The sequence below is a fragment of the Grammomys surdaster genome, unplaced genomic scaffold (assembly GCF_004785775.1).
Source record: "Grammomys surdaster isolate TR1022 unplaced genomic scaffold, NIH_TR_1.0 125801, whole genome shotgun sequence".
NCBI lineage: Eukaryota > Metazoa > Chordata > Mammalia > Rodentia > Muridae > Grammomys > Grammomys surdaster.
The window spans coordinates 3,586,709-3,609,360 of record NW_021620632.1 but is presented as its reverse complement, the minus strand read 5'-3'; the positions used below and the strand labels follow the sequence as shown (position 1 = coordinate 3,609,360).

The 22,652-nt window shown below is 41.1% G+C and overlaps 2 protein-coding genes across 5 annotated transcripts in view; one reads left to right on the top strand and one right to left on the bottom strand.

Annotated features, from left to right (window-relative positions):
- The window catches only part of Gas2 (growth arrest specific 2), a 133,421-nt gene extending 122,408 nt beyond the window's left edge, over positions 1–11,013 (top strand). For all 4 annotated transcript variants that reach the window (XM_028789233.1, XM_028789235.1, XM_028789236.1 and 1 more), the window contains one exon: positions 9,784–11,013. In XM_028789233.1, the coding sequence (XP_028645066.1) occupies positions 9,784–10,002 (219 nt within the window). In that variant the 3' untranslated portion in view covers positions 10,003–11,013. The remainder of the gene's footprint in view (positions 1–9,783) is intronic.
- Positions 11,014–13,767: 2,754 nt separating this feature from the next.
- Positions 13,768–22,412, bottom strand: Svip (small VCP interacting protein). The gene is made up of 4 exons (XM_028789228.1): positions 22,245–22,412; positions 20,459–20,509; positions 19,881–19,994; positions 13,768–16,232 (listed from the first exon to the last, which is right to left on the bottom strand). The coding sequence occupies exons 1-4, from the start codon at positions 22,296–22,298 to the stop codon at positions 16,218–16,220; spliced, it is 234 nt and encodes a 77-aa protein (XP_028645061.1). The 5' UTR covers positions 22,299–22,412; the 3' UTR covers positions 13,768–16,217.
- Positions 22,413–22,652: the final 240 nt, after the last annotated feature.

Genomic DNA, 22,652 nt, shown 5'->3' with positions numbered 1-22,652 from the left:
GGCAGCCAAGGGCATCTTCACTCAAATGTCCATGTAGACACTGAGATACACACACACACACACACACACACACACGATTATATATAAAAATTAATAAATTGTAAAATGTTGTTGATATTTATTTTTTATTAAGTTGTGTATATGGGTGTCTTGCCTGCATACATGTCTGTACCACATGCATATGATGCCTGCAGAAGCCAGAAGAGGTCATCACGTCATCTGGGACTGGGGTCACAGACACTCGAGGGTTGCTATATCGATGCTGGGAATCAAACCTGTGTCCTCTGCAAGAGCAGACAGTACTCCAGCTCTACCTCCGACCCCCACAACATGAATTTTAAATGAAATTATATATTGTATGAGACATGAACTGAAAAACAGGAAGTAGTTGTAATGTTCTGGCCCACCACAGTTGGACAAATATGAAATGTTCCTGAAGTAGAAAAGGAGGAGAGTAGAGAGTGATATGTTTACAGGGGTTGAATATAAAGAGAACATTTCTGTAAGTTCACATGTGTGTGTCACATGACTTTGCATGTGCCTTATATATGAAAGCCTTGAGGAAGTCATGGGTAGAGAATACAGATATGTGTGGATAAGAGAATACAGAAGAGAAAAGTCATTGAATTACAAAATAGAAGACCTGATGAAAATGTACATTACTAAATAAAAATAAGATTTTTAGGATTGCTAAATGTGAAATAAATTTAAGAACAACAAACAAACAAAAACAAGAACAAACAAGCAAAAACCAGTTAGTGTGGCAGTGTTGACAGTCTGTGTCGGAAAAGTGAATACTGGATTTCTGGGGACGTTCCCAAGAGGCTTAGTTATGTGTGGCATTGTAAACAGGGACTGAGCCTTTCTCCTCACGGGGAACTGAGAGGCCCTGTGAAACAGAAGTCTCATTTGTATGCTAACATGTGACCAGCCTGGTGAGAACAGATCAGGGTGAATTTTCAGTTCTCTGTGCTTTGGATGCAAGAAGACCCAACAATGTGGAGAACACTCCAATATTCACCCACTCCCTGGGAGAACAAACGGAGAGATAAGAATATGAAACAGACTGGATTCTGAACAGATAAAACTATGTAGATTAAACAATGATGTTAGCTATGTGGAAGATGAAAACAAAGGTTGTGTTATACAGCTATCATCTACAGTTGAAGTTCCTGTGCTCAGTCATTTAGGCATGGTGACCAGTCAGTCACCCAGTTGTGGCTCTCTGTGATGGTCTCCACCTGCTACAAAAAGAAGTTTCTTTGATGAAGGATGAGAGACACACTTCTCTGTGGGTAGAATGATAAGAATTTAGAATTCAGTTGGTAATTATACGAGTTTAGGAAAGTGACAGCAACAGTTTCTCCTGACCAGGATGAGTAGTCCACTAAGCTTACAGTTCCAGGAATGGTTTCTCTCCTAAGTACATCTAGACATCTTTTGAGTACCCCTAAGACATGAACACCATCATCTCTGGGTATATCTTGTTGTTCTGGCCATTGTTATGACTCATAGTCTTTATAGCTGGGTAGGAAATGTAAAAAAATAAATTTAAAATACTTTTGAAAGTCAATATATACTAGGAATTTTATTCCTATATACTGCTTAATCGGAATTGTTTGTAAATTTCTTCTGAGCTCATGAACTACTTAGTAATCAAGATTTTGGAAAAATTTGCCAAAGAATAGATTCTAGGCTGAAAATAATTTAGAGATGAAATTAAAAGAACAAAATCTTGACACTGAGAAAGCTAATAGGATTTAAAAAAAACATGGTTTCTTCCGTGGGGAGAAATAGGAATCTTGGTCTTGGAATGAAGCAGGGTGAAAAAGAAATCTTGGGTTGTATCTTACAGAAAATGGGAGGCTAGGGAAACTTCACATCGTGAACTTGCCTAAGGGTGCTGAGATGGCCTCTGTGCTGATGGGAAAATTCAACTGATGGGTAATATTAAAAAAAAATCTTAAGCAGTATCAGAAAGAATTTTGTAAATATCAATTCCACTACCATGTTAATAAATAGATTTGTGATTAGGTAGCAGTATTGCTCCATTACCTAAACCTCCTCAAGTTTGTTAAAGGGGAGTCCAGTGTCATCATTAGCTTGTAGTGATTTCAGAAGTTGCATCTTTATTGTAATTGTCCAGTTGAGAGTATACTGAGGGACACGGAGGTGATTGTGATAATCTAGCAAGATTAGGGAAAAACTTTCCAGCATACTAATGGGGCAGTTAAGGTCCACATGAGCACTGTCAGGGTTGGTAGTAAGCATTTGACTGCATTTCCTCTCCATGTTCTCAGGCCATTTTCCATCCTGTGACCTGTCCTGCCATGGGTTGGAGTAACTGGTTCAGTTTCTGCAGCCTCAGCCCTGCTCTCTTCTGCTCTGGTGCACATTTAGACTGTGAGACCCAACAGCCCCGATGCAATGTCATGCTGTTGTCTTTTCAGCCATGCGTCCCTCTTCATCTCATGGAGGTAACAGGCAGCTCTAAACCTAAGTTTTCTGTAGTTTCCAGGAATGAATTGTCTAGATTCTTTTGAAAAGCCTCCTCTGTGGGCTTGTAGAGCCAGCTGCCTGTTTCATCCCTTTTCAATTAAACTTTTTATGCTGTTCTGAGGGTGGAACACAGGGCCTTATACATGCTGGACAAATACTACTACCTACATTGCAATTTTAACTGCCAAAATTCTCTCTTTTTTTTTCCTTGTGACTTTATATTTTTTTAAATAAATAAATGGCTTTATTCATTGCCTTTCATTTGGATGGATCACTGAAGTGTTGAATTCATTCAGAAATATCCAAATTTCCTTTTTAGTGACTCCCTTTACTAAAATTACTGACAAGTTCATAGTGTTTTCAGAGTATCTGGACTACAAATTCTGCTGTTAACATTCAAGAGCCAGCAGGACATCATCTGGGCACCAATCTTGTGCATCAACATTGCTTACTACTGACTTTGGCTCTTCCCTGGCTTACACTGGCTTTAGAAGAGATTACGGAGTTGGATTTGAATCAGCAAAACCTTGTGTCATCCAGGGAATACTTTTGTTTTGGAGTGTGTGTGTGTGTGTGTGTGTGTGTTTCTGTGTTGCTGCTGGAGTCTGGCTTCATTTCTTGAATAGATTCCTGTCTTGCAGCAGCTGACTTCCTGTTCTACTCTAGAATAAACTGACTACAAATCCTTCTTCTAGGCAGTCTTCCCCTTCTAGCAGCAGTGTTTTCCACCTCGTTGCTTTTGCCACACTGACTGTCTTATAAAATATTTATTATTACATTGTCTTCTCTGCCTCTGGTAAGTAATTAGATTGCAACTAAGCCCTCTTAATTGCATCTGGGGCAGAGCTGGGTAAAAGGATACCTTACATAGGGAGGAAACAGGAATTGAAAGGAGCTGGTGCTAATGCTCCCACACAGTCTCCAGCAGAGGCAGCTAGAACACTCTTCCCACCATCACTTGCGTGTTTTCTGTGATCTGCTTGTCTCATACTAGCTTCCAGAAGGAAGCTTCAGGAGACAGATATTTCTAAATGAGCCTCAGACATGTACTTTAGTTAGTGGTGGTTACAGTTTGGCATTCTTGGTAGAGACTGAGCAAGCCTTAGTAGAATCTTTGTGACACAAGGCCTATTCTTGTTTGGGGGCTGGGTCTCACCATTTGGGGCACTACAGTAATTCAGATGTCAAGTAAAGGCATGCACACTCCATTATCTCGATGTATAATTCTACAGAGGAGGCTGGGCCACACCACTGGGCATCAGAAGCCAAGTCTACGTGTGTTCTTGAGTGGTGCCTGAGGCTCCAGTTCTCTCTAGATAGAGGTAACAGTAATGCCAGCCTGCCAAGGTGGAGCCCCTGTGATAACAGAATGAAACAAGTCCTTGTCCTGATAAGGTATGTTTCTATAGTTGCCAGAACATTCAACTTTCTACAGTTGTTAAGTACCCTCTGTGTTCCAGACACAGTGTCTTCGTATTTACCCATCAATATCTCTGTCTCAATGAATCTAAAAGGAAATGTCCATTGCTCAGAAAGAAACTGAGGCATAGGCAGAGTTATCCAATTGTCAAAGTATTACAGAATTAGTAATGGTTACAGCTTGGCACTCTTGGTAGAGACTGAGCAAATGACAGTATCCTCTCTTTTCCATGTTACTCATTTCTCAGAAGTTTATTATAGGAAGGGTGGGAGCATCAGAGGTAATCAGCATTGAGGGCTGATTTCCTGAGCCTGTTTATTTGGGCTGTGATGAGCTGCTTTATGAAAACCTAACATGAAATCCTCATCTCTGAAGTAGGTAGCAGATATCATGCTTTGTCACTGGTGCCTTAGTTTGTCCTGCAGCCTTATGACCTTATCACTTATTTTGAAAATCCTGCCATCAAACCATCTGCTCAACATCTGCTGTCTTGTTTGTGAATGTGTCAGGGAACCTGAGGCAGACAGCTGAATTCCCAGTTGTCTAATTGAAACATATGTCATTGCAGAGTGATATGAAACTATGGTGGAGTTTGCAGTCCTATAAATTAATGTAATATTCTCTGGAGAACAGATGACTGCCTTCTAAAAACAATATTTGTGCTCACATTATGACGCCTTGTAAAAACACACAGTGAACGGAGTTGACTAGGAATTAGGAAGCAAACACTATCTAAGAATCTAACTTTGGTGACCCACTTCATGTAGGAAGTTCTGTCAGACAGTTGCCTCCCACTCCAATGGAGAGCATAGAACAGAGACAGTGTTGAAATGTGAGCTTCCAGATCCATTAAGAAGAGAAAAGCTCACTGAAAGCCACAGAGGGGCTGGACGACCCAGGCTAAATGGCACCTGCCCACTTAAGTATCATGGAGGTCATGCATGTGGAAACCTTGTTGAACAATTTATTGCTACTGCTTGCCATTTAAACAGCATTAGAGGTAAGAAGGACTCATGAAAGACCATCTCAAAGAACTTGGATTTCATTCTCTTTGTACTTAGTCATGATGCTTCTTCCTCATCCTCCCACCTTCTCTTTCTTCCATCTGTAGCTGTCTAGATCCACCCTATCCTTCCCTGTGCAGTGGCCCCTTAGCTTCCCTTTCAGACTCCACGCTTGCCTTCTCTCAGTGATGTTCTCTACACATAGCATGATATGGATTATTATCCACACCAGGACTTTTTTAAAGGAGGACACAAATAATTTCATCTTTCTCTTTCCATAATTTAATGAATAATGCAGAATATTTCAAACAGGCAGTTGGATGGAGCAGTATTAAGCATTAACCTTGTTAATTTATTGGATAAGCATTATTCAGTTAATATCCATTTAAACTGCATTTGAAAACCATTGTGTGCCTAATGCTGTGAAGAGCCCCAGGGCTTTGCTGGGTATTCAGACCATGTTTGTTGAATAGTTAAATGAAGGAATGGACTTTATTTCTCCTTGAAAATGTAGAGCTGTTAAGTATATGTAGAAAGATGTGTGAAGTTTCGACTATTTCAAAATAATGTAGGAAATTTGGAGTTTAGGCTCTGACAAAGACAAGTGGGACCTCTGTCCTGCTATGCTTGTGGTAATCTGAAACAATGAGAAAGGATGAGAGAAGTGGCAGCTGGCCCCTAAGGTTTCTCCTGTCATGTCCAGCAGGCAGAGAAGAAAGGAAACAGCAGAATGGATAGAAGATTATTAAAAATCTGTCATCCTGTCAGTCTGGGGATGGCAAATCTGCCTGGACCACTACTGCCACCTCTTCCCTGCCTGGCTTCAAACCTGCAGCTTGGGAGAGGATGCGTCCTTTGGTGGGAGCACAGGAGACAATGAAGAACCACTCTCAGAGGTTCAACTGAGGCAGTGCAGTGAAGAGATGCTCCCAGTGGAAAGGCTTCTGTGTCGTGGGTAGAGTGTGGATTAGTGAGAGCCAGGATGAGAGCATCATGGAATAGTACTTGACCCGCACTCCTGCTGCTCTTGATGTTGGCAGGTGCCAGCAGGAGCAGAGCTAGAGTTAACTCAGAAAAGAGAAGGAACCTGAAGCATTTCATGGGGATTTTGAGCTGGGACAGACATGGTCATTCATGCAGACCTCCTCCAGGGATGTCACTAAAAAAGTCTTATCAAATGTGAGCACAAAGCCTTTAATGTTAAATTTTGCCCATTGAAAACTCTTTCACTACTTGGTATTCATCCTTTTTTAAATCTGAGGCAATTTTGCTTGTTGTTTATGTGACATGGTATGGTCACAGTCAACTTAATCATGCTGGCACAAGTGCATCACCAGTACCCCCTACCTTTTCTAGGTGTTTTCTGTGAGTGCTTTTGTAGTTTTGTGACATGTAGTTATCTGTGATCTGCATGTATACTTTACCTCTTAAATGACAAATGAGTTGGTTTGTTTCTATTTCTAAGCACTCATTAATGACTCTAAGAAGAGGGAGTGAAGCAATTTTGGATTCTGAAGTTCTTGGTACCTACATATAATGTGACCCCTGCAGGCTAGGTAATTAACCTGAAGTAGCGGCCTTCTTTCTGGACTCTTACTTCAGATAAAAGATAGAGCACTGTGTCCCTTGGAAGGGCAGAGGCAGGGACACCTGGTTGTGTATGTGTTTCATTCTGTCACTATATGTGAATGCTTGTTTCTGAATGATTAGAACCATAGCCAGACAGTATTCTAAAATTAAAATTTATTAGGGTATATCTATAAATTATTTTAAGCAAGTTGTTAATCTGCTCCAACTATGTATTGCTATTCCCAACATGGATGATGTCTGTGATGGGACCCCAGTGGCCAATGATTAGAAGACACAAAAACCAAAGTCTCGACTGTAGAAATAGTGAATGCAATTAAGAAAGGGCCCTTCTGCTCCTGCTGCTGCTCACTGCTTTCTTTATGACCTTACAGAAGCTTCTTGCCATCTCACTTTCCTATGTATAAAGTGGAATTCTGGTAAAGGCATCACTGTTTTTGCAAAGTGAGCATAGCTTATAAGCGCATCATACAAGTTTGCTATTGGCAGTGCTGTGAGATTGCGGATATGGGATTCTAAAACTGAGAGCTCAGAGATTATAAGGGCAAACAGCAAAGGAAAAAGCACCATAGCAGGGCTTATTCTAGCTCAGAGGTTAAGGGGTGTTAGTCTTTGGATTAGGTGAACCTGGGGGAGAGGGCAGAGCACTATGGAGGGTGGAATGTGAGGCAAAGACTGCTGGCTTCATGGTGGAAAGCTGAGAGACTGAAAGGGGGCCTTTCGTGGTCCACCTCCTCTGAAAGGCCCATCTCCTGTATTTGATCACCTCTCAATAATATCTTCATGTGTTGAATCCATCAAAGGAACGGGCCAGAGCGTCTAGGAGGACCAAGCTCAGAGTAATTTGGTTTATATCCAGTTAATTTGCTTTTAGGTTGAAACATAGAGGTTTTCTTCATGGAGATGTAGTGGTACAGGACTCTCTTTTAAAAATGAGCACATACTTAAGTAAAAGGGGCATAGGATTTAAATTTCTGGAATTAGATACCTGTCACTGTGACCTTAATATCTTAATCTCATACTTGAAGCTCTAAGATTGACCGCAGACATTTTTGCACATTATAGCGAGGTCTGAATGTAAGAATACCGCCCATAAGACAGTCTGGAGCTTCTTCTCTCACAAAGGGCTTGACATGGTGTGGTGAAAGGGAGGTGTGAGAGAAGATAATGTGCTCAGGCCCACCTCTCCCCATTTCAGGGCGGAGTCAGTATTCTTTGAAGTGTGAAACATTAGGTAATATGTGTGTCCAGGGCTCACAGTAAAGTTTTCGAGCTGCTGCTTTTTTGATTTTGCATTCCTTTTGTTATTGTCACTGTGATATATCTTAGGTTATGGGCAGAAGAACACACACACATACATGTACACACCTTGTTTCAAATCAAAAGAGAAGCATTTCACAGTTCTAAGAAAAAAAATGGGAAAACAAATCACATTATCGACCTGTGTTACCAGTGCCCCCAGTCTTGGGCTGTCAAGTGGATCTGAGTGACTGCTGTACCATAAAAATATTTTATACACAGTTAGTCTTGTCTGTTTCTAAAAGGGAAGACTTTTTCCAACTTTGTAGTAAGTATATTTTAATGTAGGGTTGAGAGCAACCCTACATTAAATAGTGTACAAGAGAGCATCTGTACACTATTTCCTTTAATGACTTAGGAGGAGGAGGCTGGTCAGTCATTCTTTGGAGTCACCTCTCCTGTGATTGCCTTCTGAATGCAAGAAAAAAACAAAAATAAACACCTGCAAGGAATGCAGGGTCAGATTTCAAAATGAAGAAATCAATGGATGTGTCTCCTGCCCCCAGTCCTCACAATCCTTAATCCACCGTAGAACCTGGAAAACAGCTGACTGTTTCAACTGTGGTGTCTGTCATTAATAACGCTTTCCTCTGCTGAAGCCAGACTCAGGGCCCATGTTTCTCACAGAACTAGTTAAGTCCAGTAGTCTACATTGACCAAGTCAGGACAGTGACCCTAGAGGAGCCTCAAGGGTGTTTCCTGGCAATCCTCAGCTGTTGACTCTGACAACAGTATTGTGCTGAGATCCCCATCTCTGCTGCAGAAGTGGGGGACTGGTTTATTTCCTGTGTTCTCCATGCTCAGGAGACTATATTTCATATTTCCACTTTGTAAGCATCTGAGATTTGTCATAGAACCTTCAGAGTGTGTTTATGTAATAAGAATACTCTAGGCTGAAAAGGATTTTTCACTTTTTCCCAGAGTTAAAAGCTCTCTTGGGGAAGCAGGAGGAGAAGTGAGGGGATAGGGGGTTCCTGGGTGGGTGGGGGATGGGGTAAGGGGACAACATATGAAACGTAAAAAAAAAATCCAATAAAAAAAACACCTCTCTTGGGGCTGGGGATGCAGCTCACTTTGTAGAGTTGCCTAGCATGCAAGATGCCCTGTGTTCGGTCCCCAGCACCATGTCCCCAGGTGTAGTGGCACTTCCTGAGTGCACTGGAGAGGTAGAGGCTGGAGCTCACGATGGCTTCCCAGCCTGGAGGTAAGTTTTTGTTGTCTTTCTTGTTTTGGAGAAGAGTGCATGTGTGTGTGTGTGTGTGTGTGTGTGTGTGTGTGTGTGTGTGTACATTTACATACTTTGTTTTGGCTTTGTTTTTTTTTAATTTATTTACTTAAAAGCACGCACTAGCTGCCCTTCCAGAGGTCCTGAGTTCAATTTCCAGCACCCATATGGTGGCTCATGACCATCTATAAGGCTTTGTTGATTTTAATAGGTGTATTCTGAAGCTACGGGGAAGACTAGTGTCAATGAAAAACAAATATATCACTCCTTGAAATGACTAGAACATATCTCACTTCTTTTCTGAGTGCATTTTCATTTGTATTTTGTAGCAAGTGTGTTTGTGGACATTAACATCATGACCAACATTATGTCAAAGCCAGAGACTTCTGTGGTCTCTTAAGTTCTAGTGGAGAGGGAAATGACCCATTGGGAAGGATGGAACACTGGTGTGAGCTGAGGCAGTGGTGAGTGGTAGTGGTCCATTGTGCAACACAGAGCTTTCCTATGCACACTTCAGAGAAATATATATGGATGCTCTGTGCCACATGAAAGTTAGATTCCAGGTGTTTTCCTGGGACTCACCTGCACAGAGTTTCTTTCACAAGCAGCCTTGTCCCAAGCAGACAGTATGGATACACAAGGGCCATGGAAGTAAGGCAAGCAATGCTAATTTCACTAGACCTGGGATTTGCTATAAGATCTGGTGCAAACTCTCAAAGCCTGACCACTGTACTGCTCTTTCCTTCCAGATGTTGCACAACAAGCATGTGATGGTCCGTGTGGGAGGAGGCTGGGAGACCTTCGCAGGCTATCTGCTCAAGCATGACCCCTGCCGCATGCTGCAGATCTCTCGTGTGGACGGCAAGACATCCCCTGTGCAGAGCAAATCCCCAACCTTGAAGGACATGAACCCAGATAATTACCTGGTGGTCTCTGCCACCTACAAGGCTAAGAAGGAGATTAAATGAAACTGATCTCTGAAAGAGGACTCATGCAATGGCCTGTGTCCATTCTACAGTATAGTCAGTGTAGTTCACATGCTCTGAAAAACCACACAGTATCAGGCAGGAAAATACTCACAAGGTAGCACTATTTATTTTTAATGCATCTGTAGAACTTTGCCTATGGGGAAAAATTCTAAACGTAATGAGATCACACAAATTGTAAACAAATCACTATTATTCTCAATATGTGAACATAGTATTTAGAACAAACTTTGTTAGGAAGTAAGTTCTAGGTATAGCCGTTGAAGGTGATCATGACTAGACTATATTTACATATGTGGGTAGATCAACAGAAAGTGCCTGCTGTATGTCTGTCTATGAGCTAAAGCACCCCAGAAACTTTTATAATGGTGGGATTTTATAACTATTTTTTACAAATTGACAATGTGATAATGTGCTACTAAAATTGTCAGACAACACTATATACTGCAGAGTTTTCTCAGCCATAATACTTAACTGGAAAGGCCACTTCAGAGATGTTTCCATTGACTTGGAAAGATTGCCTTAAAGTTCATCTCTGATCCCTGACCAAACCAACCTCTGGGGTACTTTTGGATGTTGCCTGTGCAGCCCCTTAGGAATAGCAGGTACCTTTCACACACACAGAAGCTGTGTTTAGGATAATCACTTAGTGAAATACATATGCCTAAGCTAGCAGACATTTATATTTTGATGTGTGGACTGCACAGTCAAATGTTCATCAACTTTGTGATTTTGTTTATTTCAAGCATTTTCTTATTAAAATATATATCTTTAGTTAGTCCTATTCTGCCATGCTCTCTCATGAAGTAAATTCATGTAGTAAATGATGTTACAGACATGTATATCCAGGGCAGGGCTGTTTTGTATCAATGAACAGCAAGATGTTGTCCACACTGATTTAAAAATTAAAAACAGAAAGTTAAAAAAACCCCTACATATTATCTGCCTCTGTATCAGTGCTTCACTCTTAAATAAAGTTAATCTTCAAAACTACTAATTTGCCAGCAATATGAGGAGTGTCACGTTATGGCTGTGTAGAGTATCTTCATGTGGGGAAGGAGAATGTAGGTGGTGCTTATTCACAGTAGCAAAGGATGTTGACATTTTTTTAAAATGGTGGAGTTGACTTATTATTTCACTATTTTCAAATAAGAAAAATTCATCTTCCTTGCTGCAAAACCTCAGAGAGAAAGCATCTGTATGTCACATGACCGATTATTCAAACATCCAACTTATTCATGGGGAACATTTTAGCAAGTATGTTGTAAGTTAGTGGTACTGGAAAGGAGTTGGGAGTCTAGGAAAGCATGTCAGTGAGAAACTAAAATAGAGTCTCCGGCTTTTGTGCCAGGTAAGATGATCTTGGCATAATAAATAACTCTACTGGCTTTTGAAACATAGTACATTTTAGTAGTTCAACCCTTATCAATTAAAATCAACATTAAAATTTGCATTTTTATTGACACTCTTTCCAACTTTCCCATGTCTAAATTTTTCTTTCAATAGAGAATTTTAGTTATAAATGTATGGCTTAGCAAAAAAAAAAAAAAGTCATTAGAGTATGAGTTATCCTTTGGCAATTCTATTGTCAGAAGTTCAGTATGGTTTTGCTAAGATAAAGTCAAAGTGCCCTCAAAGCTGTGTCTTTCTGCAGACTTCAGGAAAGAATCCATTTCTTGCCTTTTTGACCTTCCAGAGGCAATTGCAATCCTTGGCTCATGGCAGCAACATGGCTTGACATTGTTTAGACCTATCTCTTCATAATTTTTCCTTTGGCTAGAGGTTGGAAAAGTCCTCAGGTTTAAGACTCTGTGTGATTAGATTAGCTCTGCCTAGGTTAACCTTTTAAAATGCCTTAGTAAGGCAAAATAACTTAAGAGTGGTAAGGTTAGGACCTGGAAGATTATTAGACTTATATGATACCCACTGTGATCTTTCAAGTGTGTCTAAGAATGTGTTCAAAACTGACAGTGGGGACTTGCTGCTAGCTGATCCATACCAATAGGGATAAAGAAAAATAGGACTGCACCCTGAAGGACATGATCAAATACAAATGGCTCTTACTGAACTGTGAAGACTTACGAGTCTAGCATCAGTTTCTCAGCTAGGGTAACATGCAAGAAAAGATGATAGGGCAGAGATAGAGGATTAAGGATCCACCTAGTCTTATAACCCATATGGAGAACAGCATCCAAATAAACAAGTAGGGACAAGGCCATTGCCAGGGGACATGCTGAAGTATGGAGGGCAGCATACCTGTACAGTACCCGCATAGATGTCACTACAAGTAATACGTTCAGATGTTCATTGTAGCATTCATAAATTTACAGTGGGAATTCTTTGATATCTTCATTAGGTATTGCTTTGTGGTTAGCCAAAACAATAGATACAGGATAGTCATGCAGAAACTTCGTTCAAATGAAGGAACATCATAAAAAATATTCTCCAAGTTGCAATGCTTACTTCAGAAGTTGCTGGACAATGTATTGCTGAGAAGAAAATTTCTCTTTCTTCCCTTAAAATAATGGATAAGTCAAAGGGTCAAAAGCAGTACCATGAAAGCAGGCAGTGCTCTTCAGGATGGAATGCAAGGAGAACACAGATAAAGGACTTCATGTCTATTTAGGTTTTAACCTATGTTAGTCATGTTCTGATGCAGTGTCTGCATAAACCAAACAGGAACAACAGTGCAATAAAAAGCCACATTGGAGAAGAACTGAGACTTCAGGTTGTGACAACTTCTGCAACAACAAATACAAAATGACTTCAAAGGCCTGCTATGCACACTAGTGGCTTTTATAGGTAGGTTTGTGTTAGTGGTGTTGTCTTTTCTGTTTGATGATTCGTTTTAGAAAATTAATACATAGGGCCTTATTATCATATCTGAGTCAGGTTACAGTGTGTGAGTGTGTGTGTGTGTGTGGTGTGTGTGTGTGTGTGTGTGTGTGTGTAATGTCTGAAGGAATTTGAGGAAAGAAGTTAAGGAAATAGATGGTGATTAAGAAAGAGACTTGCGACTGGTAACTGGTTAGCATTCTGAGAATAACAGACCATAGAATTCTGAGTTCTAAATAGGATGTCCCTCACACCCCACCCTCTAAGGCTCATAGGTCACCATTAAAGAGGGGCAGAGCAATTGTAAGAGTAGAGCAGGGAAGTTGTGCATATGAACTTAAAGCTGCTGTGACATTATCAATGAGACCTGTGCAAACTCAAGCAAGACAGAATCAAAGCAAGGTGAGCCATGAGCATGAAGTCCCACCCCCAGATAATGGCATTTGATAGGTGCTGGGAGAAGAAGAGTCACTTTTAAGAGTGGCTTTTGGTAGGTCTCCCACCCTCCAGGGCAGGCCCCACAACCAAGAGTACCTGGGTATCACAAATTGGACTCTATGGTTAATTTTAAAAAGGAAACAAAAATGAGGACATGAGGTTGAGTGGATAAGGAGGTGGAGGTGGATCTGGGGAGATGTATTTAATAAAAATACATTGTGGAATTCTCAAGGAATTACTAAAAATGTTTTTTTTAAAGGCATGTCCTTTTTCTCTCAAAACAAGAGGCAGGCACATGCACCTAACTCTTGCCAATCTGTTAAACTATATACTTTATTCAAAACTGACAAGGTATGCTTTTCATCTTCCAAGGACACAGTATAGTTCTTAACAGTGTAAAAAAGCCAAATTTTTGGATAAACATAAATTCAAATTTTATGTCAAATTTTCATGGTTCTGGGGATGATGCACAGAGCCTTTCTACAGTGCTTTATTTTTTTATCTAAAAGCAAAAGTAATAACAACATAATAACATTACTTCTTTACAGGATGAGATAAGAAACATGCCTCCTCCAGGTAGTTATTAGTTAACTTTCCATTATTAACCCCAGAGACATGGACGTGTCCCTAACTACGAAGGCAACTCACAATTTGTTTAAATGGAGTAGAAAGATTTTACTAAGAGAGATGGCCAAAGGAAACTTTCGTATAGGACGATGTATGTAATACGTAAGATTGAGCTCAAAACATATTAGAAAACGAATAAATCACATTCCAGGTATAATCATAACACAAACCAGATAAAAGAGCCATTTACAGATGTTTCCAAACATACAACCAGTCACAGAGATCTTCTGTAATGATATGTAACTCTTTTATCATCAGATACATCAGTTTCAGAATTACAATAAAGGCTGTAGCTTTCATACATTGGTTACCTTTCTGCATCTGATGGTTTTTCTTATGTTTTAGCAACTTGACCATAACGTTTGGAAGATATATTCAATGTTATGCTGTGTTATTTGAGCCTTAAATTATAGAAAACTTACCTCTACATCACTATCCATAACCTAAACAAAATGTTTAGATGTATATATGATTTCTAATAGCCAATTCCTAGTTTCTCATCAAGCATCCTGTTTCCCCCTTTCAATCACAGTCATGAGATTCAATTTCACCATTTAGTGCCGATGACATGTGTGGCCTTGGGAAGAGGCTAAGCACATCATCATATTTGTGGGACAGGCCATAGCCATGCACATGGCTTTGGAACGGCAGAGGCAGCCCATAGCTGCCAAAAGCAGTGTATCCTAATATCCCAAGCAAGGAATAAACCTGTATGTCACTCATTAGGCAATAAATGCAGCACTACCCACTCAACGAAGACTTCTCTTTGCATAAGCCATGTTCTAAGATGAAGGGAAGAAAATGGGATGTCTGTGCTAACAGTTGGAAGGCTTCCTATGGTGAAGGATGGTGTGTGCTGCCTCTCTCCCCATTCAGCTATGAGACAGCCTTCCTATGTCAGAAATATTACTTACCAAAATGAGCTAAAAATTATTTCTGAAAGTCAACTTATTGATGATATCACTGTCATTTATGAAGAAAAATATCACAATTACTAAATGAAAACTGAGCTGATAAAATTTCTTGCCTAGATATTCATGAAACATTTTGAATGATAGAAAAGTAATACTTCAGTCATTTTGAGACGTATATTATAGCTCCAATTCTTTAAAAAGAACATGGGTGGCACACTATCAGATACCTTGTGGGAGGGGCAGACAAGCCAGTGGCTCAGTTTCTTTTTATGGCTGTGACTTGACCTAATTCACTGAGATTCTTGACTGGCTAGAATCTATAAATTCTAAGGTAAGGCCTGCATGTTGGCACTGAATGCCTTGGCATCCATAGCAGCAGCAGCCTTGCACAGTTGCATCTTTGCTTATTACACAGAAGAAAACAAGCACAATGTCATAAGTCAAGTCTAATGAATGGAGATCCGCACACCTCTTGTCTGACTAGCAAGCAAGATACCTCCTGATGTTTGCATGCTTTGACATCCTTATACTTTCCAAATACAGAATTCACATATTTTTCTTTCATACTTTCATTGGCAACATCATGTCTGTATGTATCTTACAATTGCTCTTTAATAAATGAGGAAGAATAAACTGCTTACGACAAATATATTATCACTCATTATCTCCAACCTGATTTTCAGTTGGCTTCATCCCTTCACTACACAGACTTTCATGCTTCTAGTAGGACACATCAGCAGGTCACTCAGGTGACATCCTACTGACATGTAACTTCAAGTTAATATGCCTTAGGTATAGAAAATAAATTAGCAGAGAGTCAATATTTGCCTACAAATATTCATTTCTTAGTGGGTTATAAAAATAAAGACTTCCTTCACCTGAAATCCTTCAAATGCATCTTCAGGATTTTCCCTGATGATCAGCAAAGGCACTAAGTCTGGACACTGAAGTCTCCCTATTTAGTGAGACAGAGACAGACTGCAGGCTCTGTCACATGACTCTAGGGAGCAAGGCTACTTATGAAGCAGGTACAGCAGCAAACTCAACACTGGAGAGATATGTAGGACCAGGGCACGCCATGCATATGTACAGTTTTGGATCCATATTTTAACTACAAAAACTACAAAGTTACTTTCTATAGAAGAGAAAATAAAGGTAGGGAAAATGGAATAGAATGAAAAGCCAGGTTATTTTGTAAGTTTGAAAATAAAAATATTACCAATATTTTTGTATAATTAGTGTATTTAGTTTTAGGATTGCATTAAAGGGCACTAATGATACAGTCTGACTCTTCATATCTGTAAAGAGGAGACATTCAGATGAAATCCACTGACGGAAGATGCTGGAGTTGGTAGCAGGATTCTCCTCCAGGTATGATATGCTTCATGACACCGTCCACTAAAAAAAGTGAAAATATATAGGCATCAGTACATTTTCATTTAAATTATATGATAGTCTAGTAAAAAAAAAAAACCAGAAAAATATGGGATAAAGGAATGCCAAAAGGATTTTTTGCAAATAGCTATGAATGATACAATTTTAATATTACAAACAAGAATCTGAAGTAAGATAGGAGCTTAAAAATACAGATAAGACATGTTTTGGAGTATATGATAAAAGGGTTGCCTTGGGTGGACTCTGTTCTCTTGGATGGACATCACTGCCTGAGGCTTCCTCAATGTGCTGGAGATGTTACATCTTCTAATGGGGTTGGGGACTGGCCACAAGAGCCAGTATCTTGTTACTGGATTTCTTCCAATTTTGGAACTACATTAGTCATGTTGTCCCCAAGAAATAGGGCCCAGAGTGTTCTCCTTTCCAATGGGACTCCTCGGTACATTCTATTGGACCTAAAAATTTGTCCTGACCCAGAAGCCATTCCCAAGTTTCTGTTGTCCCCTAAAGCTTGCCCATAAGTAATAAAGCCCATGGCATATACCTACTGCATGCATATGTGAGTGGCTGTTCACCAGACTCAGACGCTGGCACACACCACACCTCCTTCATTAGCTACATCCCAAACACTCAACACAGTGAGGGGAAAAACAGCATCAATAAAGCCAAAAAAAGCAAAAACAAAACACAAAAGGGGAATCCTTTCTTCTTGAGCTGGACCCAATACAGAGTAGTTATTAAATAATTTGTGTTAAGATCTTCCCCTTTCTTGAGTAAGAAAATACTCTATTTGTTGTTGTTTTTAACAAAGTTTATGAAATCTGTGATAATAAGTTTTAGAAAATCCTCCAAATAAAGACAATAAATATTCGGTTGCTAAGTACTATTTTCAAACTGTATCCAAGAAACATTTAGTGCTAAATATTTTTAATCAGTATACCTTTCCAGAATTAAGGATAGGAGTTAACTTACCATCCTGTATTACAGGATGTATTTGAAGTCTAAATACTGTGTGTCTTTAGTCTCCAAAAAAGAAGCGCAGGGCTGCGAAGAGAGCTCTGTGGTACAGAGCATAGAGGGCTCTCTTAGAGGGCCTGAGTTCAATCCTCAGCACCCACACTGCGTGGTTCACCACCTCCTGTAACTCTGGCTCTAGGAGATCTGGAGGCTCTCTGGCCTCTGAGGGTATCTGCAGTCACCTGACATACCCTACCCTGCATGCACACAGTAAATTGAAAATAATAAAAATGAACATTTAATTGTGGCACACATTTGGGTATATTCTGTATTGTTTAGGATTTTTAAACAGTTCTCTATTTAAAAGTTTCTTTGAAGACTAGTGTTAATATGACATTGGAAATTCTCAATCTGGCTTTACATGGAAACTGTGCTGGGAAGATAACCATCTCCATGTTCTACCCCAGCCTCAGGGAAACTTCATATTCACAGGCACAGCCCTGGCTGAGACTTCAACACTGCACTTTAGCCACTGCTCCTATATTAGCATGCCCTCTGGTGGGCTGTGAACCCTGGCGTCGGCCTAGCACTGACCCTTTCTGTAAGACTCAGAGCACCATCCATGCCACCTCTGTGGACAGGCAGATGATGGATATATGACAATGGGGAGGAAACAGTTTCCTCTTCATAAGACTCTTCCTGGCCTATTGGGTCCTCCAGGCCATGCACAGAACAAGGAGGCACTGGAGGAACAAGCCACTGTCTATGTTGTGCTTGTGCTCCTGTTATTCCTGAGGTACTAACATATTCACTTTAAATTTCTCCTTTTAAGCTCTAGTCAGGTGGCTACAGAGGATGAGTACACACTCCCTGAAGCTGCTGATTAGAGGTGGCCAGGACTACCACCCAACAGGGCAGCATCAGAACACTGGGTGATGGCTCACTCCTTTTGAGAAAAATTTACAGCTACTTTGCGGCTTGATGCTCACGGCAGTTTACTAAGGAAATCAGATTTTGTAAGAGAAACACCACGAAAAGAGAAAGGATAACCATGGAAATGGCTTTGGTACTGAGCTCCTTCAAGAAGCCTGAAGGAATAAGAGACGAGGCCTAGAAGTAACAGGAGGCCTAATATCTTTGCAATCTACAAGCTTCAGAATGAAGAAGCTTCAGATTTAAGGAGAAAGTCTTGCAGAGCCAATAGTAGACTTGCTAGGCTATCACATGTGAAACAAATGTTTTCTTACTTCTGACTCATGCACGACAGCTACGGCACCTAAACTTAGTACCTAGCACTCCCGATGAACTTAACTCAGCACCTCTGTTCCTACCAGGAAACTTTGGAGCTCAACATTACTTCTAGTAGTAAGGTTTGCTTTTTATTCTTTCTTGTTTTTTGAGAACGCTATTTGAATTTAACCTAGTGGCACCTTTCTATTTTAGTAGGAAAAAGAAAGGATATGTTTCTTATAACAACTTGATCTTATTTTCGAATAAAATTATACTAGAGCTACTACTGTCTTCTTTTTGAGTCTTGGAAATGACATCCATAAAAATGGCCACAGACTGAACCCAATCATTTTATGAGTTATTAAAACGCCAATGTAAAGAAAAGCAGTTTTCTTTTCATTTAATTCATTAACTGAAACAGGTTGCAGTAAATGAGAGTGCTAAGCCGCACAGATGGTGGCCATCACGAGGAGCCGTTCCTGGCTTAGATAAGCTCGGCTCAGGGTGGTCCTAAGCTTCGAGCTACAGTTCTGGCTCACATATATGACCCACGTAGACAGATGTGCCTCAAGTATGTGCGTGTGTGATTCTGAGACAAAAGCAAATCAAATTACAGAGTAATTAACCAAAAAGCTGAGCGCAATTAAGGGCGCTATGCTTTTCACAATTATCCTGATGCTAAAAATGGGGTTCCTGTGAAGTGATTTGTAAAATCACAATAACTGAACAGTTATTTTCCTGGTCAGCAACATGTACAATAAAATGTTTCCACTCCTGCTACACTACAGCCTCCAATTCAAAGACCTCCCAGGTTAGCCTGTCCACCAAAGGCACACCCAGGGTCTATTCGGACAGACAGACAGTGGGAGGAATACGCACCACTCACTCGCACAAACCGTCGTCTACATTCACAATTGCGTGATTAAGATAACAGAAAGATTACAAGTACCTAGAGCCTGGATGGACTCACTGTAAGGGGCAGGCAGGGTGATCAGAGGTTCAAGGCCACCCTTGGCTACTGAGTGAGTTTGAAGCCAGCATGGGCTACAGAAGGCCATATCTCAAAAACAAAACAAAATAAAAACAAAACCAAATATGCTACACACACCCAAATGTCTCAAACTCTAGTGAGAACATTAAAGCTACACAGCATGAGTTTTAGAAGAACCCAACTTCATGATTTATGTGCAAGCAGACATTTGACACATGTCAAAATGACAGTTTGGTAGAGTTTTACATTCTAGGTGGTGTCCTATATTGGTTGTTTCTGACGATTAGAATTCCACTTAAAACTATTAAGATACTGTGCTTAGAAAGAAAATCTATGATTTTTTTTAAAAGAAAGCAAATCTATTTCCATAATATTAAAATAAGTAGACACTTCCTCCAGCCTCTGCTCTCTCTGTTGCCACACACAATCTTTCTCAGGGCATCCCCAGGGGAATGACTGGCTTGGTTACTTACTCTAAGTCCCCCTGCTGTTGGTGGCCCCGATGTTTCCATCTGCTTTTCTAACTGTTCTTTCTTCTTCTTCTTTGCCTCCACTGACTGGATGTCCAAAATCCCCCGAGATGCCGCCTTTAAAAAATTCAACAAGCAGGGATTAGAGGAAAAAGCAAAAGTATCTGCTATCCAGAGGCACTTGTTTTGCCTTTCTACTTTTCCTTTAGGGGTGGGGAGTTGGTCTGGTTTGGGTAACAGGGCAGTTTGCTATGACAACCTTGCAGAGAACACAGCCATTGCTTCAGGGAGAACCACAGGGAATTCTTTCTGAAACTAGTCCGCCCATTCTCCTCAGCAGAGCAGGACTCTCCTCAGGAAGAATGCCCTGGCAGGACAGGCCCAAATGTGAATCCATCACAGAAAACAAGGTAAATGCATACAGTTTGTGAGTACTCGGACATCATTCCCAGAGCGGTTATCTTTGAGTACAGAACCGTGTTCGTCATCAGGCACTCTGCGTTTAGATCGTGGGGACATGACAGACACCTGCAGAAAGTGAACTGAACACTTATGGAGCAGACAAACAACTGGGCTCTCACCTCCTTCTGCCTTCGTTCTGCTGCCTCTGCGAGCTTTGCTCTTTTCTCTTCCTAAGAAAATAAATGACACGTGTCTCAAGGATAAAGTCAAACAGCATAGACCCCTTCCACACCTTTACTTTAGAGGGCAACAAAAATAAATCATAATTACAAGTTGAAACAATTTGTAAAAATGTAGTATGGGTGCAAAAGGCCTCACAAAGCAAGTCACTGTAGGAGGACACTAAGATGGCAGTTATGTGAGAGATGGTGCATAGGACTGCTGGAGTCCACAGGGCTAGCCTGAGCAATGTGGTAAGAGCGTACCTTCACCCAAAAAAAAGATAAAACAAACCAGCCCTGAATTCTATCAATATTCCAATATTTATTAAATATTTGACTTTCTGAATGTCATTCTCTAGACCAGCAAGCCAAATTAGCACATGTGACAAAAATTGGCTTACAGAATACTTACTTCTTATAAAAATGGACTTACAGTGGGGCTACTTTTTAAAATGGTGTTTAAACTATAAGGATAGAAACATAGGATGAAAGTTAGTTAAAAAGGAGAATGAGGAAGGCTGAACGTTGGGGAAGACATTTAGAACCAATGGGCCAATCTCCCTGTATATGACGGGGAAGAAAAAGAAAAGAAACTCAGGCACTTGTCCCACCTCTGGGACACGTGTTATTTTCCTATGCCCTTCTCTTCTTATTTATAAACTCTTTAAATACATTGAGACAATGAAGTGCATTCTCTTGGGGTCTTCATTTTTCATCAACTACACACATTCATCCATCACCATGACTGCTACTAACTTTTCTAGGCACTGAGAACACAGCAACAAAATGCAGACACCCATGCATACAAAGCTTGCTTGAGCTTTGATTAGTGCATGGAAACAAATGTAAGCAAATACACAAACGTACATCTGATGGGAGTGACTACTCAGGAAGAGATATAATAGTCATGATGGGGACAGAATAGGATGGAGGTTGCTGGACAGAGAGCATGTTTATTTAGGTGGTCAGGGACATCTTAGGTACTAAGTGAAATATACCAGTGGGCCCTATGGCTAAGGGCAGAGACTGGGAGGAGAGATATCTTAACAAATGCTGGCAGAATGATATTTTTTTTCTCATGAGGTAAGCAAAATTAACAGCATTTTAAAACAACAGCAGCCATAAAGGCAAGTTGAACTTGCCCACATCAACTAAACAGTCACTTAGTATCTATGACCTAGTGGCTAAGGAATTAATGTACTTCCACAAATTCCACATTTCTTTAATAATCTTTAGCTACCTCAAGAATCGATGTTGAGAACAAGTTAGATTGTTATGTTATCAAGTACGGGTAAAGGATATTAAAATAAATATACTGTTATAGCACAAGGCCTGCTTAGATTCGAATATCAAAAATAAATAAATAAATAAAAAGATTGTCTTCACACAAAAGTATCACAAATACAGCACTACGGGGAATCTACACCCAGACGTATTGTTCGTTTATGTGGCATTCAAACCAGCTGTTAAAAACTGAGTAAAGGGAAGACGCAGGTTAATTAAATAGCCACTAAAAGGCAAGGGGAGCGGCGCGTCCCGGACCTTCCAGGTACAGCTGGTACAGACAGGAGAAGAGACACATGTCCGGAGCAGCCACTGAGAACTGAACAGCCCTAGCCTATCCAAGGAGGGTCCGCAGGACAGCCTAGGAAAGGGACAGGAGGCCCGGCAGGTGCACCTTCCCTCCGACTGCACTGCAACGGCCGCCACGAGCAAAACTTGCACGGGGAGGCCGGCTACTCACCGGGCTCGGGGATGGCGGTGCGGACTCCGCGGGACACGGGAAGCACAGCCCCATGGGGACGCAGGCACCCTGGGCCGGGAACCCGAATCCTCGCTGGGGGCTGCAGCAGGCCCCGCCCAGCAGCAAGCCCCGCCCCCACCCGACCTGCTGCAAAGCTCTGTCCCGCGCCAAGACCTGCCCCTCAGTCAGACCCGCCCCACCTGAGGGGCAAGCCCCGCCCTACCGCGAGCGCCACCACAAGCTCCGCCCCTGTCCTGCCTGAGGCCGACCCCGCCCTACCCGCCCTAGCAACAAGCCCCGCCCCTCCAGGCCTACGGCAAGCCCCGCCCCAGTGAGAACCTGCTACGCCCGACCCGGCGGCAATCCCCTATCATCCGGTCCAACATCAAGTCCCGCCTCCTCCACAAA

Bases quoted from the DNA above. Each gene is read 5' to 3' on its own strand.
- Svip (XM_028789228.1), bottom strand. From the start codon at position 22,298: ATGGGGCTGTGCTTCCCGTGTCCCGCGGAGTCCGCACCGCCATCCCCG. The intron at 20,510-22,244 runs GTGAGTAGCCGG...TTATTTTCTTAG, and splicing joins CACCGCCATCCCCGAGCCCG to GAAGAGAAAAGAGCAAAGCT. The intron at 19,995-20,458 runs GTGAGAGCCCAG...AATTTTTTAAAG, and splicing joins CAGAACGAAGGCAGAAGGAG to GCGGCATCTCGGGGGATTTT.